Source organism: Macrotis lagotis, chromosome 4 (assembly GCF_037893015.1).
Source record: "Macrotis lagotis isolate mMagLag1 chromosome 4, bilby.v1.9.chrom.fasta, whole genome shotgun sequence".
Lineage (NCBI taxonomy): Eukaryota > Metazoa > Chordata > Mammalia > Peramelemorphia > Peramelidae > Macrotis > Macrotis lagotis.
Window position 1 is genome coordinate 211,743,584 of NC_133661.1, and position 15,990 is coordinate 211,759,573.

A 15,990-nucleotide genomic window follows, 5' to 3' on the forward strand; every position below is an offset into this window, starting at 1 on the left:
GTAAGTCACTTAACCCGTCTGTCTAGGATGCAACTAGGTGGCTCAGTGAATAGAGAATCAAGTCTGAAATCAGGAAAATTTATCTTCCTGAGTTTAAATCTGGCCTTAGACATTTACTTGCTCTTTGTGACTTTGCGCAAAACACTCAACTCTGTTTGTACTTTTCTCATTTGTAAAATGAATTGGAGAAGGAAACTGGCAGACCACACCAGTATCTTTGCCAAGAAAACCCCACAGACAGAAAGAAAAGTACATGGGATCATGAAGAGTGGGAAATGCCTGAATAGCAATAAAATATGAATTTAGAAGTGAATGAACCATGTATATGGTAAGGAATGATAAAGTTTATTAGCTATTAGTATCTTAATTAATAAATATTTAAGAATTAGAATTCCTTATCTGCTGATAATTTGCTATATTCTATTCAGTCCTTTCTCTGATCTCTTGGAATTACCATTAAATGTATTGTTGATTTGATATATTTGAAACATGTTAACCTTTTATTCCATTTAACCCTGTTTGCCTGAGTTTTCTCATCTATAAAATGAACTAGAGAAGGAAGTGGCAAACTATTCAGTCTCTTTGCCAAGAAAAATCTATATGGGGTTACATAGAGTCAGACATGAATGAAATGATTGAATAACAAAATTACTTATTGTGGAGGAAGACAGAATGATCAATTGGGAAATGGAGTGTCTTGTTTGAGGAACATTAAGGATGCAAGGAGAGAGAGAGAGAGAGATAAAGAGAAGGGGGAGGAAGGGAAAGAAGGGGAAGGGGAGAGAAAGTGGGGGGAGAGAGAAACAGGAGAGAGGGCTGGGGGTGAGATGGGGGAGGGTTTATGAGAGTATATGGTATGTTTATAAGAATTCTGGAAAGGTGTATGTTGGGGAGGGGGAGGGGAAGAGAGGAGCTAGGCTATGAAGGACTTTGTACACCAAATAGGGTTTTATATTTGGCCCTGGAGATTATGGGGAATGACAAGAATTTACCGAGTCTGGAGGTGGTGGTTTCAAGGTTAGGTTTGTACTTTAAGAAAACCACCTTGAGGGGCAGCTAGGTGACGCAGTGAATGGAGCACTGGCCCTGGAGTCAGGAGCACCTGAGTTCAAATCCAACCTCAGACACAATAATTATCTAGTTGTGTGACCTTGGGCAAGTCACTTAACCTCACTGCCTTGTAAAAAAACAAAAACCACCTTGAAGGCTAAGTGGAAGATGGACTAGAGTGGGGGGAAAAATTTGAGGCAGGTCAATCATTCAGTAGTTATAGTCCAGGCATGAGTAGCTGAGGGTTGGCACCTAAGAGGCAGCAGCAAGAGAGAAGGGTGTGCATGTGAGAAATGTTACAAAAGCAAACCTGAGAGGCCTTGGCACCTGAATCGATATGGGGGAGTGAGAAGTGGAGTAGGGAATGATATCGAGAGTTTATGGTCTTGGGATGGTTTTTATAACACAGTTTTATAAAAGTTTGAAGGGGAAGAAGAAGGTTTTTTTAGGGAAAAGATAATGAGTTCAGCTTGGGATACATTGAGTTTAAGATGTCACTGAACTTTTGGTTCATGATACCTACTAGGCAGTTAGAGATGTGAGCCTGGAGATTCACAAAAGAGGCTATGATTGGATAAATAGCTCTAAGAATCATCAATATAGGGATGTTAACTGAATCCATGGAATCTGAGATCAGCAAATGAAATACTACAGAGGGAGAAGAAGAAAGGAAACAAGACAAAGCCCTGTAAGACTCTGAATGAAGTTTTGTAGGTGTGAACTAAATAAAAAGTCCATGAAGAAGTTTGAGAAGTAGTCAGAGGTAGGAGAAAAACTAGGTGAGAGTAGTGTTCTGAAAAACTACAGAGAAAAAAAAGTGTAAGAGAAGAGATTTAAAGGCTATATTAAAGTGTTAAAAGCTATTGAAATGTGAAAGTGGATGAGGATTGAGAAAAGATCATCAGATTTGGCAATTAAGAGATCTTTTGTAATTTTGGAGAGAACATTTTCAGTTGAATGATGAGGTTGGATGTCATAATGTAGAGAATTAAGTAGACAGAAAGAAGCCAAAGATAAAGTGAGAGTGGGTAAGATAAGAGTGAGCAATCCACTGAAGAGAATGAAATAGAAGATTATTTGTTCATGTACAAGGACTGGTTTGGTTTAAAAGCATGGTCACTTCACTTTGTGAGACAGAAGGGGAGAGGATATTGTGGCAGAAGGAATCTAAGCCAAGTGAGATAGATAAAAGGAAACTCACAGCAAATGTAATGAGATTTACACAGAAGTTAATTTTGTTTTCCCCAATTATGTAAGCCAGAAATTCACTGGGGAAAAAGGAAAAGACTAAAGTTCAGTGTTCTCTATAATCTTCAGTTCAAGATATTTGCCACAGGCATCAAGTTCAAATCTAAACAAATTAGATAAAGCCTGCAATAAAATTCTTACTAGCACCCTCTATCACACACTTAAGATTCATGTTAACCAGGCACCTTAGGAAACAAAGAACATTTTGAAGTCACCATAAAAAAGCATTTACAATACAATAAAGAAGTCCAAAACCATCTCTATCACCCTCTCCTCACCCCTATCTCACCCCCACCAAATAATCCTCTAACATTAAAAAAAATCCTTCTAGAAAACGAATTTAAGACCAACATGAAGAAGCATTAAATTATCTACTCATCGAGTACCATCTGTATCCAGATAAGGAGCTGTGGAGTTTGAACAAAGTACAAGGACTATTCCCTTTAATTTGGAAAAAACAAAACAAAACAGATATCTTATTGTCTGATCTTGTTACCCCTGAGAATTCTATTCTCTTTAAGGATATGATTTCTCTCTCATCACACCCAAATTGGATCAAGGTAAAACATGGAAACAAAGTAAAGACTGACGGGTGCTATCTGTGGGGTGGGGGTGGGGGAGGGAAGCAAGATGGGGGAAAATTGTAAAACTCAAATATCTTTAATAAAAAAAAAACAAAAAAATTATCTACTCATCAAAACTAAATGAAGTAATATACTTTTCTGTGTAAAAGATTCCAAGCCCAGATAATTTCTGGCTGAATTCAGCACCTATGGCCAGTAAGTTCTAATACATACATATATGTATATCTATGTGTGTGTTTATTATTTATATATATGTATGTATATGACTAAATCATTAAACCAAACTATTGACTTTAAATCTTTCTTTAGGTTCATTACTAAAAATCAAATCCTGAAGTTTTTCCAGCTTGGAAGGACCTGCCAGAGTTTCTGTTTTGTTCCTATTACTGTTAAGAAATCTAGAATCACTTTCATGCCACCCATAAGAAGATATCATAGTAGGATATCTTTATTGGACAATGCTACAAAATATTTAAATGAAAAATGTATTGACCTCTATATAGCATCTCTCAGTGGATCTTAAAGGTTAAGTTACAGAACACATACACACACACACACACACACACACACACACACACACGAAATTATTCAAAGTTCAAATGCATTTTTAGTTAAAAGAGAACTACTCTCTATGTTATCAAAATGATATTTTTCAGCAGATACTTTCTAAAAATATCTTTGGGGTAACAATTTTTATAAGATGTAAAGACAAAAACCTACATTTGTGTCTTTAGTTCAATGAAAAAGCTTCCAACAAAAATTTAATAGCTTCCAAAGTTAAGCTGAGATGAAATAAATAATCATTTTCTCAAAATGAACCTTCCCCTTTTTTTAGTTCAAAACTCAGAAAAGCTTCTGGGTCCTATATTCTACTGTTACATTGGCAAAACTCTTCATTATAGGACTTCAGTTCCTAATTTCATCACAATTATAAAAATAAACATGTCTAATAACAAGATCAAAAGCCACTTGGAAACCAAAGAAATATTTGGTTTGACAAACTCAGCAGACAACTGGAAAATAAAATTATTTCAGGACCTCAGACTGAATAAAATAATGTTCTACATTCATATTATGCATTTGGGGGGGTCTTTGAGGGGTGAGAATTAATAATTAAAAAATCAGAATCTGGGCAATAAGTACTTTGTTATGCCTAATTTTACCCTATGAAAATGAAGTTGAATGATAACAGCATCTCTGACTGCTGTTATTCAGCTATCTCTACTATGGAAATTGTTGATTCTATGTTAAGACTTCACAAATGCTATTTCAAATGTAGTTCTTGAGTTATTCAAATATCAGATACTAATAAAGAGGATGAGTGAGGAAACCAGAACATATGAATATTTTATAATGCTAGTATACATATGTTCTGGCTTTCTCACTTATCCTCTCTTGCTCATTCTGTATATTTATATAGATATACATATGTATCTATCCAAACACTACATATACACAATACAATTATTAATAAAATATAAAAACATACAAAATAATTTTTCCCAGCATGAGACATTTCTGTAAGAATTAAAATCTCTTTGATTCATAATATAAGAAAAAAATCCTATTGATCTATATATAAATTGCTACTAAATAATAAAGAATTTAATTAGATAAATGTAAATCCAGCATATTATTTACTTTGGAGTTAATTCTGGTGGGCAAAATTTCCTTCTGCAAATTTAAAATTTAAAGGTCCTTTTGGTATGATTTTTAAAACTTAAAGGTCCTTCAATGTGTGCTTTTGCTCATTCCCCTTTTATTAGGGAACAGAAAAATCAACATCTTAATGCAAATTGCTCACATTAGAATCATTTTTCAGGTAGCATCTAATGTACCTGCTCAAGAAAAAAGTTAAAAGGGGGGAGAAATCTGGTTGGGAAAGAAGGTTCAGAGACAATAAACATGATTTGGAGTGACGAGTATGAAGTATTGAAAGATATTCAAGTAAAGTGATATACTGTCAGTGATTGGAGATATGGGTCTGAAATTTAAGAGAAAAAAAGGATTGAATGTTTACATTTGGGAAATATTTACATAGAAATAGTGGCTACAGCTGAGAAACTAAATGAGTACCCAAGAAAAATAGAGAAAAGCTTTTAGATAAAACCCTGAGTGACAAAAAAATTAAGGCAAATGGTTGGGAATGAATGAATCCAAGAAAGAAAATTTAAAGAATGAATTATAGAGGAAAACCCCTGGAAAGCATAGTACCTCAAAATCAACAAAAGGGAATAAATCCAATATGAAACACTTGTCAATACTTAACATCTGCTATGACAGCAAGAGAATGAGGAATGAGAAAGGCCTTTCTGATTTGGCAGCAAGAAGATACCAGTAATCTTTGACAGAACATTTTAGCAGAATTTGGGGGGAAGAAGGAATGAGGTAAAGGAAAACATTGAAAATACTACTGTTTCTGTCTGAGGTACTACCTCACACCTCTCAGACTGGCCAATATGACCAGAAAGGGTAATAATCAATGTTTGAAGGGATGTGGGAAATCTGGGACACTATTACATTGCTGGTGAAACTCTGAACTCATCCAGTCTTTCTGGAGAGCAGTCTGGAACTATGCCCAAAGGGCAACAAAAATGTGCATACCCTTTGATCCAGCAATATCACTACTGGGTCTATACCCTGAAGAGATTATGAAAAAGGGTAAAAACATCACTTATACAAAAATATTCATAGTAGGCCTGTTTGTGGTGGCAAAGAATTGGAAATCAAGTAAATGTCCTTCAATTGGGGAATGGCTTAACAAACTGTGGTATATGTATATCATGGAACACTATTGTTCTATTAGAACCAGGAGGGATGGGAATTCAGGAAAACCTGGAAGGATTTGCATGAACTGATGCTGAGTGAGATGAGCAGAACCAGAAGAACATTATACACCCTAACAGCAACATGGAGGTGATGATCAACCTTGATGGGACTTACTCATTCCATCAGTGCAACAATCCAGGACAATTTGGGACTATCTGAGGTAGAGAATACCATCTGTATTCAGGGAAAGAATTATGGAGTTATCTTATTATGTAATTCTGCTATCTCTTATACTTTATTTTTCTTCCTTAAGGATATGATTTCTTTCTAAAACAACATAGTAACTTATTGGCTATTATGCCATCAAAGAGAGCATACCACAGAGGAAAAGTGTTTTGGGAATTCAGATTCCAAGAACCTGGGCTAGAATCCTCTACTCTTCACTACTATTGAGAACTTGTTTCTGTTGTAAAGTAAGGGGATTTAATTAGATGTCTTTTATCATTTCTTTTTTTGTTTGTTTTTGCAAGGTAATGGGGGTCAAATGACTTCCCCAAGGTCACACAACTAGGTAATTATTAAGTATCTGAGGCCAGATTTGAACTCAGGTCTTCCTAACTTCAAGGCTGGTGTTCTATCCATTGCACCACTTAGCTGCTCCTCTTTTATCACTTCTAAATCTATCACTATAATATCTTGTTACATACATAAAGTGAAGGATTATTCTTAGGACAGAACATTAGATTACATTTTCATATTTTACCAGAAAAAAGGTCCAATCTCAAAAGATTTAGGATTATAATTATCTTTTTTTTTTTGCTAGGTAATGGGGTCAAGTGACTTGCCAAGGCCACACAGCCAGGTAATTATTAAGTGTCTGAGACCAGATTTGAACCCAGATACTCCTGACTCCAAGGCCAGTGCTTTTTATCCACTACGCCACCTAGCCGCCCCTGTAATTATCTTTTTTAAAAAAATCCTAGCTTTTTTGAAATCTAAGTAGCAAATGTAGCATGAAATTTCCAAAAGTTTAAAAGTTTTTTTAAAAAATCAATGTCCAAACTTTACTTCATATATTATTTTCAAATAAAAAATTCCACATTGCTGATAATCTTAAGATTGTCATTGATATTTTAAAATCCTTCATAAGACATAATCCATTAAGTGAAGACAATAATTAGAAAGATAAATTATAAAATATATATAAGCCTTTCTGTAATTTATAATGACAACTTACATAACAGAAAAACTAAGGGGTTATTTGTATTAAAAAGATATTTTACTTTGAAAGATTCCTTTGAATAGCAAATTTTCCAAGAAACTTTGAATATAACTGAATTTATAATAATTGAGTTTATATGTTAAGATTTAATTGCTCCAATTCTGAATATTAAGGATTTTATAAAGACATATTTAGACTTGTCACAAAGCTAGGTGGCAAAATAGAGTCCCAGTCTTAGAATCAGAAAGACCAGAATTCAAATCTTGCCTCAGATACTTACTATGTTACCATGGGCAAGTCAAAATGAATTAAAAGAAGAAAATGACAAAACCCAAAGAGTTTTTTTTTTAAATAAATGAACAACAATAATTAAGCCCCATGCCAGTTACATTTGGATGAATCTGAACTGGTCATAGCTTAAAAATTTTATCCTGATATTATAGGCTTTTATCCCCCAAAAGCAAACAAACTCTTCATTTACTCTTCACTTATTTCTGCTTGCTATCAAGTCATAGTGAAATTAGACAGTGGAATTACAAAGCAATAGGGCAAATAACAAGTTAAAAGAAGGGAAAATATATCCCCACAATCACAAAATTACATTATCTGGATAGCTCTCATTCTTCAATCACTAACTAGATCTTGGGGACCTTAACCTGATAACTCAAGGTCTTGGCAAAACTTATGGGAAACAAATTTAATTTTTCTTTTTTTCATGATTGTCATGGTTGTCCAAGGCCGTAAAAATGGCATCTAAACACTTTTGGAATGTCACAGGTCATCTCAGCTCTTACTTGGCATCTGGGTTTGACCTGCAGATTTTCTTTGATAAAACTCTAGTCAAGGGGCAGCTAGGTGGCACAGTGGATACAGCAACAGCCCTGGAGTCAGGAGGCCCTGAGTTCAAATCCAACCTCAGACACATAATTACTTAGCTGTGTGGCCTTGGGGAAGTCACTTACTCCTGTGCCTTGCAAAAACAAAAAAAATACTCTAAAATACTCTAGTCAGTCAAGAATAACCATTACACCTTGATGCTCCTCTCTAACATATTTTTTTTAAGTTTTGCAAGGCAATGGGGTTAAGTGACTTGCCCAAGGCCACACGGCTAGGTAATTATTAAGTGTCTGAGGCCGGATTTGAACCGAGGTATTCCTGACTCCAGGGCCAGTGCTCTATCTACTGCATCAGCTAGCCACCCCTCCTCTCTAACATATTGATGAGATAACTTATGTGATACCAAAGACATAATAAGTCCAATCACATAATTTCACTCCCAAAATTCAAAAAGATATTTCAGGGGCAGCTAGGTGGCACAGTGGATAAAGCACTGGCCCTGGAGTCAGGAGTACCTGGGTTCAAATCCGGCCTCAGACACTTAATAATTACCTAGCCGTGTGGCCTTGGGCAAGCCACTTAACCCCATTTGCCTTGCAAAAACCTAAAAAAAACCCCAAACAAACAACAAAAAAAGGATATTTCACTCCTTCACAGACTCCTCACAAAAATTAACTGAAAAAGAGCAAGATTCCTGATATGAGAGGGGGAAAAAAATTAGTAAATTATGTTCAAGTACTACAGGAACAGAAAATTTGAATTAAACAGAAATGAAAGTTCAAAACAACAATGGTAGTTTTACAATGGCAAATGTGTCATCTAACTTCTATTTAGAATGGGCCTATTTAAATAGTGGGTTCAATCCATTTTGAGCTATTATCCAGATTTGTGGTACTTACCATCAGGGTCAGAAATCATGTCCAGAAGAGATTTGTCCAAAGTGGTCTTGCTCATTAATTTTTCTTCATACTCAAAATACACATCAAGCTTTCGAGTCTATTCCAACAAAAAGCATGAAAAAGTAATTTACATTAGAAAAGCATACTAGATATAATCTAGCAGGTCTACAAAAGTTCTTAATATTTCCTTGATCATTTTTAAAAATACTTCTTCATTGATAATTTTGACCTCACATTTAATACTATAAGACTGAATACTTTTATTTTGATAGAGTTTTAAGATATACACACACAGCAAAGATAGAAAAACTGGCTGCAATTAAGTAAATGGTGGTTTATCTTTAATTACTGGCATACAAATAATAAATATTCTTTTTTCATAGGCATGCTGAAATGTAGCCATGCCATCTAAAGGAGATGAAAGTTACATACTTGCATATATACATACATATACACACATATATAATATAATGTGCAAAAAGTTTTCACAAGAAACCTACAAATTCAAAGGAGTCTATAGAAATCCCCCCCCCCCCCCCCCGGTAATTTTCCTATTTAAAGGCTTTTAATCCTTAGATAATAGAGAAGATAAATCTACCATTTTGTATGGTAACTTTGGAACTCATGATTCCAAACAGAAACCACCAAAAAAAAGAAACCAAACAATAATTAAATATCATTATCAACTTTCTACTGAATATAATCTTTGAAGAATCTATATCCTTTTAATCTTCACTGCCATGTACTAGTTCATATTATTCTCTCTCACTTGGGAGTACTATAACAGATTCCTATTGCAATATTAATGTCATTCTCCACACTACTGTCAGAACAATCTTAATATGGTACTGTGACTCTGTCCCTCTACTACTCAAAATCCAGAAGGTTCCTCTGTAACTGGACCCTCTGTAACTGGACTTCAACTTCTGCATGTAATCATATTTGAACTACTTCTCTTTATATACTCCTGTGATTTGGCAAAACTAGGCAACTTGTATCCTTAAAGGTAGTTTATGTTGACTCATTTCCATGTTCTTATTCAAACCATTCCCCAAGCTTGGGGTATCCAGGTAACTATTCCCCACAGTTCAAATCAAGGTTGGGATCATGTTCTACCTGATTTTATCTAATTTCCTCCAGTTGCAAACAACTCTTTTATGTATTTAATTTCTATTTGGCGTACGTAACTTTTGGGCTCTCTAACTCTTCTGTGGAATCCTTGAGGGTAAAGACTATATTTTATTGGTTACTTATCTTCTTCAGCATGAGGTGGAATGACCTATGTACACACATAATATGTGTGTGTGTGTAATATATAGATAGTTACACAAAATAAGTACTTAATAAATGTGAAAACCCTAGTGGGGAGGGGCTGCAAAATGAAGAGAATTCTTTTTTAAAAAGGTATTTTTTTTTAGGATCAAGGAATGTAAAGTAATTGAGAGTGCTGTTAAGATCAAAGAAAGATTTCATGTATTATATATGAATCAAGAAAGAAGAGGGAATCAAGCAAACCAAATGAATCAAGCCATACCAGAGAATGGATCTCATCCTGCATTTCTAGTACCTTCTCTGTCTGTCAAAAGATGGGGAAACACATTTTATCATGTCTTTTAAGTCATCATTTGTTCCTGTATAGTGAAATGTTTGTTGATTGTTTTGTTTCAAAAAAGAAAATTTAATTTTTTTAATAAAGAAAAAGATTTCCATTTGAGAGTTCAAGAAAAGACCTCAAGGAGAAGCTGCATCTCCAGATTAATCATAGTTTAACGATCAGAATCAAAGAAATAAAAAGAAAGAGCTTATTTTAGGTGAAAATAAAATGGTTCAATTTTCGACATGTCACATCTTAAGGTACTGGAACTTCCAGGTAAAGTTCTCTACAGGTTAATTAGAAATGCAGGGTTAGGAATGGGAAAGGGATCTAGACTGAACAAAAAAAGTTTCTGAGTCATCAATACAGAGATGATCCTTGATTTCTAGGCTGATTTCATTTTAAAAGAAATAAAGGGACCTTCATATATTGTTTTCCATTAATTTCAAATAGAGGCTAATAAGCTACAGGTGTAATTTACTGTTAATTCACAAACATGACTACTTTGGGATCTTTTGAGTTCTGTAGTTAAGGATCACTAAATCTAGGTAATTCACTTCTCCAATATTTTCCCAATTTTATGAAATGCAGAGAGCTATGATATTAAGTATTAAAATATTACAAAAAGCATATCAGATTGAAAGCTTTTACTTTTTTGATTAAAACTTTTAGGAGGAAGGGCTACTAGGTGGCACAGTGGATAGAGCACCAGGCCTGGAGTAAGGAGAACCTGAGTTCAAATCTGGCACAGCTAGTAAGTGTGACCTTGGGCAAGTCACTTAACCCCATTGCATTGGTCCTCCTGCCCCCCCCCCCCCAATACTCTTAGGGAGACAGTAAGACAGTAAGAGGAAGATCAAGGAAGGCATAGAGTCTCTCTGCCTGATATACACAGGAAGATGGATAGGAGAAACTACCAAACTTCTATTTTTTAATTTCTGTTTTCTTTCTGAAGGAGAATGATTAGCACAAGAAGAACAGAAGAAAAACTGTATCACTGATTTTTAAAGCAGAGAGGAATTTTAGTAATCATTTAGTTCAACCAATATCTGAAAAAAGAATCTTCACTACAAAATATCTGATATAATTATCTAGTCTCTAAGACCTCTAATGAAAGGGAATCAATAAATTTGTTTTCTTTGAAAAAAATTTGTTAACATTTTGTTTTTCTTTCAATGGTGGGAATAGTTGGAGGGAGCTGAGATCAGGCCCACTTTAAAAAAAAGACAAAAAAACCCCACTGATCTGAAAAAACATGCAGATGAAAAGGCTAGAAACAATCACAGACAGTCTTTGAAAGTTATAAACTAATTTTATTATACACTTAAAAATAAAAGTAACCTAATATGTTTAAGAAATTTTAGGGGCAGCTAGATGGCACAGTGGATAGAGCACCGGCCCTGGAGTCAGGAGTACCTGGGTTCAAATCCGGTCTCCGACACTTAATAATTACCTAGCTGTGTGGCCTTGGGCAAGCCACTTAACCCATTTGCCTTGCAAAAAAAAAAAAAAGAAGAAGAAATTTTATAATCCTCTTTTTCTGCATTTGGAATTACTTATTTTGTTTGCATTATGCTCAGAAATAATTTTTTTTTTTACTTTTTTAAAAAAATTTAAGGTAATGGGGTTAAGTGGCTTGCCCAAGGTCACACAGCTAGGCAATTAGTAAATGTCTGAGGCCACATTTGAACTCAGGTACTCCTGACTCCAGGGCCGGTGCTCTATCCATTGTGCCACCTAGCTGCCCCCCAAATTTTTAAAATAGAAAGAATTCGCTATCTTCCAGTGGCAGCCCATTTCCTTTTGAAAAAGTTTAATAGTTAGCAAGTCTTTCCTTACATCAAACTTTGCAATTTTCTCCTAAATAAATCTGTAAACTTTCTTTGAATCAAATCTCTTAGCATCTCCCATTGCTCCTAATATGGTTTTTATCCAACATATTACATATCATATATCATTACTACATATAATAATGACACGATTGTTATTAATATAAGAATTCTAAACCCTCAATTGGTTCTTCAGATACTTGAAGATAAATATCATATTGTTCTGAGTTGTCTTTCTCCAGTCCTTTCTTCCTTCTCCTCAGACAGCAGAAATTCAAGACCTTTCCTCATCTTGGTTGCCTTCTGATGACTACTTTACAATCATGGCAATCAAAATTGAATCCAATGTTTCAGCTGTAGCCAGCCAAAGGCAGATAACAATGGGATTATTACCTCATTCTTGGACATTATACCTCTCAATACAACAAAATAGGATGTTTAGCCTTTTTGGCAATCATAGAGAAAAAAATCCAGCAATATGTGAAGCGATGGCAAGAAAGCAATAAAATCCCATTCCTGAGTTCAAGTCACCGATCTCTAACCTTAAACTATAACTCAGGGTAGTCAAGAAACTTGCAGAAGAAATTATTGAACCTCTCTGATTCTAGTTCTTGGGGAATCATTGTGAAAGAAGAAATCTCTCTGTATTGAACATAAAAGTAACAACCTTCACAAAAGGAAACAAGGCAACTAGAGTTTGATTGACTTTGGTTCTTATTAAAATTCTATGATCAATTTCCAAAATGACAGACTGCAAACATCCATTGAAGCAGTGTTCACTATAAATCCACATATGCTCTTGCCATATATTTTCTTTTAGACAGGGTTATCTGTGACTCCAAGAAGCTGTAGCATGCACAACAGCCACACTCCAGAACACTGTTTTGACAGATGGACTAAAAGGTCTCAAACTTGTTAGGGGTATATCTACCCCATGCACAGGAAGATTTCCCACAACAGAATAGGCAGATGAGAACAATTTGTTCCAAAGGCCATGAAGGCAACTGAAGCAGGTACTGTGGAATGATTAGAGTTTGGTCAGACAATGAAGATATCAAGGTCATCCAATGCATCGTGGGCCATCATCAATCATCTTGATTTGTCTTGCCATTGGACTTTGATGACTCTGGAAGAGAGAGTGAGGCTAACAAGTTCGTGCAACTCTGCCTCACTTAAATTCAATTCATGTGCAAGTCAAGATATCACCCCCATGATGTTATTGATTCTCTTTGAAAATGAAGGACAAACAATAATCATATATTAGTTTAGAGACATAGACGTGTCATATTCTTATGGACACAATGGGGTGATTACAATGTAATGACAGTGGATCTAGAACAGATTGGTCTGATCAGAGCCAAAATGTCAGTTATGAGAACATGAAAGGAAAATGTACAATATAGTGTAACAAAGATCTGCTGAATCTATTTGAATCTATTTTTGTGTTTCTCAGTAACTCTGAGTCTTGGTTTTCTCTTCTGCTAATGCTAAAAATTTTGTGTTACTAAGTTCTACATTTCTAATTATAAAAAAAAATTATTTTGGGATGCTCATGAAACTGAGAATTTGAGTAACCAGGGTGGCAAAGAAACATAAGAAACAGTTGCTACCTCTTAAGGGGAACAATCAGGTTATAAGTATTTAAAAAGCATCATATTAAAGTACAGCACAATGGATAAAGTGCTATTTTTTAAATTCAGGAAGTTTTTGTTCCATTTTTTTTTCAGTGTTGTCTAACTCTACATGATCCCTTTTGCAGTTTTCTCAGAAAAGATAATGGAGTGGCCTGCCATTTCCTTCTCCAGCTCATTTTACAGATGAGTAAACTGAGACAAATGGAGTTAAGGGACTTGCCTGGGGGTTCATAATTATGTAAGGATAGATCTGAACTTGGATGTTCCTGACTCTGGGCCTGGAGCTCTATCTACTGTGCCACCTAACTTCTCAAATTTTTAGGAAGACCTGCAAATCCAATATTCAAAAATTAAGTTTTATAACCTAGACAAATCAATGAGGCCCTCAGACAAACCTTGAATGCTAAGTCAAAAACCAAAAGGCATTAAAACTTTTTCAAAATATGGAAGTGAATATTTCATTTAAAACAATAAATTAAACTTTTAAAAGAACTACAAATAATCATATTTTATGGATTTCTTTCTAAATTGACTCTAACTTCATACATGAGTTTACATGTTTTGAATTCTTAAACTTAGAATTTCAGGCTGACATTGAAATAACATTTAATTAATGGCAACCTTTTAAAATCTCATTTCTTATATTAAGAAAATAATTTAATATAGAATTTAACCATTGTTTTCCTGACTTTAAACAACCTGATTTGTTTAATAATATGAAATTAAAAAATCTCCTCGGATGCTATGAGGTTGGGAAGAATGGAGACTCTTAAAAGTGGCAGGGAAGGAGGCAGGCAGAGAAAAGGAAGAATTATACAAGTATGCACTAAATGCCAAGCCTACTCAGATCTGAGTTTCCTCATCCTTGTAATATAGTTTTCTGATGTCCTTTTCAGCTCTACATCTATGATCCTATGACCCTTGATCACAGGATCTTTTGTGACAGGAAGGTGATTTTCAAGGTTATGCCATTAAAGTATATGCTCTGGAAGTTCTATCAAGCTGGAAAAGCTGTGAAAGTAGGACACAGTGATGACGTTACTGCCTATTATTTGAAGAAAAGCCCAAGTTTGAGAAGTTCTTTACTAATTTGGTCACAGAATGATGAAATGTTTCACCACAGCAACTCACAAAGATGTGTATGAAAGACATACAGGTACTGTGATAAGTACTAATGGAGAGTTGACCCCATGTTCATGATTATAACAATATCTAGCATTTTTTTAGCTCCTTATGGGTTGGAAAGTGTTGGACACATGTCATCTCATTTCATCCAAGATATCATGGATTTTTGGAAGTACAGAGATATACAAGAAGGAAACCTCTCTCCCAATTCTTTTTGTCTTTCCTTACATATTTTAGTCAGCAACCTTTTTAAGAAAATTTATCTGTGACTCAGGCTCTTATTCCTCAAGAACTACCAAACCTGAGGATTCTGCTTAAGTTAACTCAATTACTTGATTGGGAAGTTAAGTCTAGAACAGATTTTTGTCATGGGCACTAAAACCTTTGGACTCCTTTTTAGAGAAATCTTTTAAAATGCTTAAAATAATATACCAAAGACCAATCATTTTGAAGGAAAGTTATCAAGATATTTTTAAAAATTCATGGATCCTCTGAAATCTCTACATAGGTCCTCAGAAAGGTAGAAGTCCTGGTCAAGACAGTAGTTCATTTAAAAAAGATATAAGGTTTTCAGCAGACTACAAAATCAATGTATGAAGAATAAGTTTATGGAAGCTAAGAAAGTTAAAGCAATTTTGGAATGCTTTAAGAAATGTAGTTTCAGGGTGGCTAGGTGGCGTAGTGGATAAAGCACCAGCCCTGGAGTCAGGAGTACCTGGGTTCAAATCCGGTCTCAGACACTTAATAATTACCTAGCTGTGTGGCTTTGGGCAAACCACTTAACCCCGTTTGCCTTGCAAAAACCTAAAAAAAAAAAAAATTTTTTTTAATGTAGTTTTGGGATGGCTGGGTGGTGCAGTAGATAGAGCACTGGCCCTGGAATCAGGAGTGCCTGAGTTCAAGTCTGGATCCAGACACTTACTAATTACCTAGCTGTGTGGCCTTGGGCAAGCCACTCAACCCCATTTGCCTTGCAAAAAACCCCTAAAACCCCCCCCCCCAAACACCCCCCCCCCAATGTAGTTTCTAGAAGTAGGAGGTAGACAGTACCATACAATTTAGGACAGATATTGATAAGCTTGAGCATATTAGGAATAATTCAACAAGAAAGAATGGTTTTAAATCCAGGTAAGTTGAGGATTAGGTAAAAGAATTTAGTTTAGAGAGAAAGGACTTAAAGGGGGAGAATACATGAAAGC

At 35.1% G+C, this 15,990-nt stretch overlaps 1 protein-coding gene across 5 annotated transcripts in view; it reads right to left on the reverse strand.

Annotated features, from left to right (window-relative positions):
- The window catches only part of SCFD1 (sec1 family domain containing 1), a 125,153-nt gene that overhangs the window by 41,312 nt on the left and 67,851 nt on the right, over positions 1–15,990 (reverse strand). For all 5 annotated transcript variants that reach the window (XM_074235390.1, XM_074235391.1, XM_074235392.1 and 2 more), the window contains one exon: positions 8,610–8,706. In XM_074235390.1, coding sequence (XP_074091491.1) covers positions 8,610–8,706 — 97 coding nt within the window. The remainder of the gene's footprint in view (positions 1–8,609; positions 8,707–15,990) is intronic.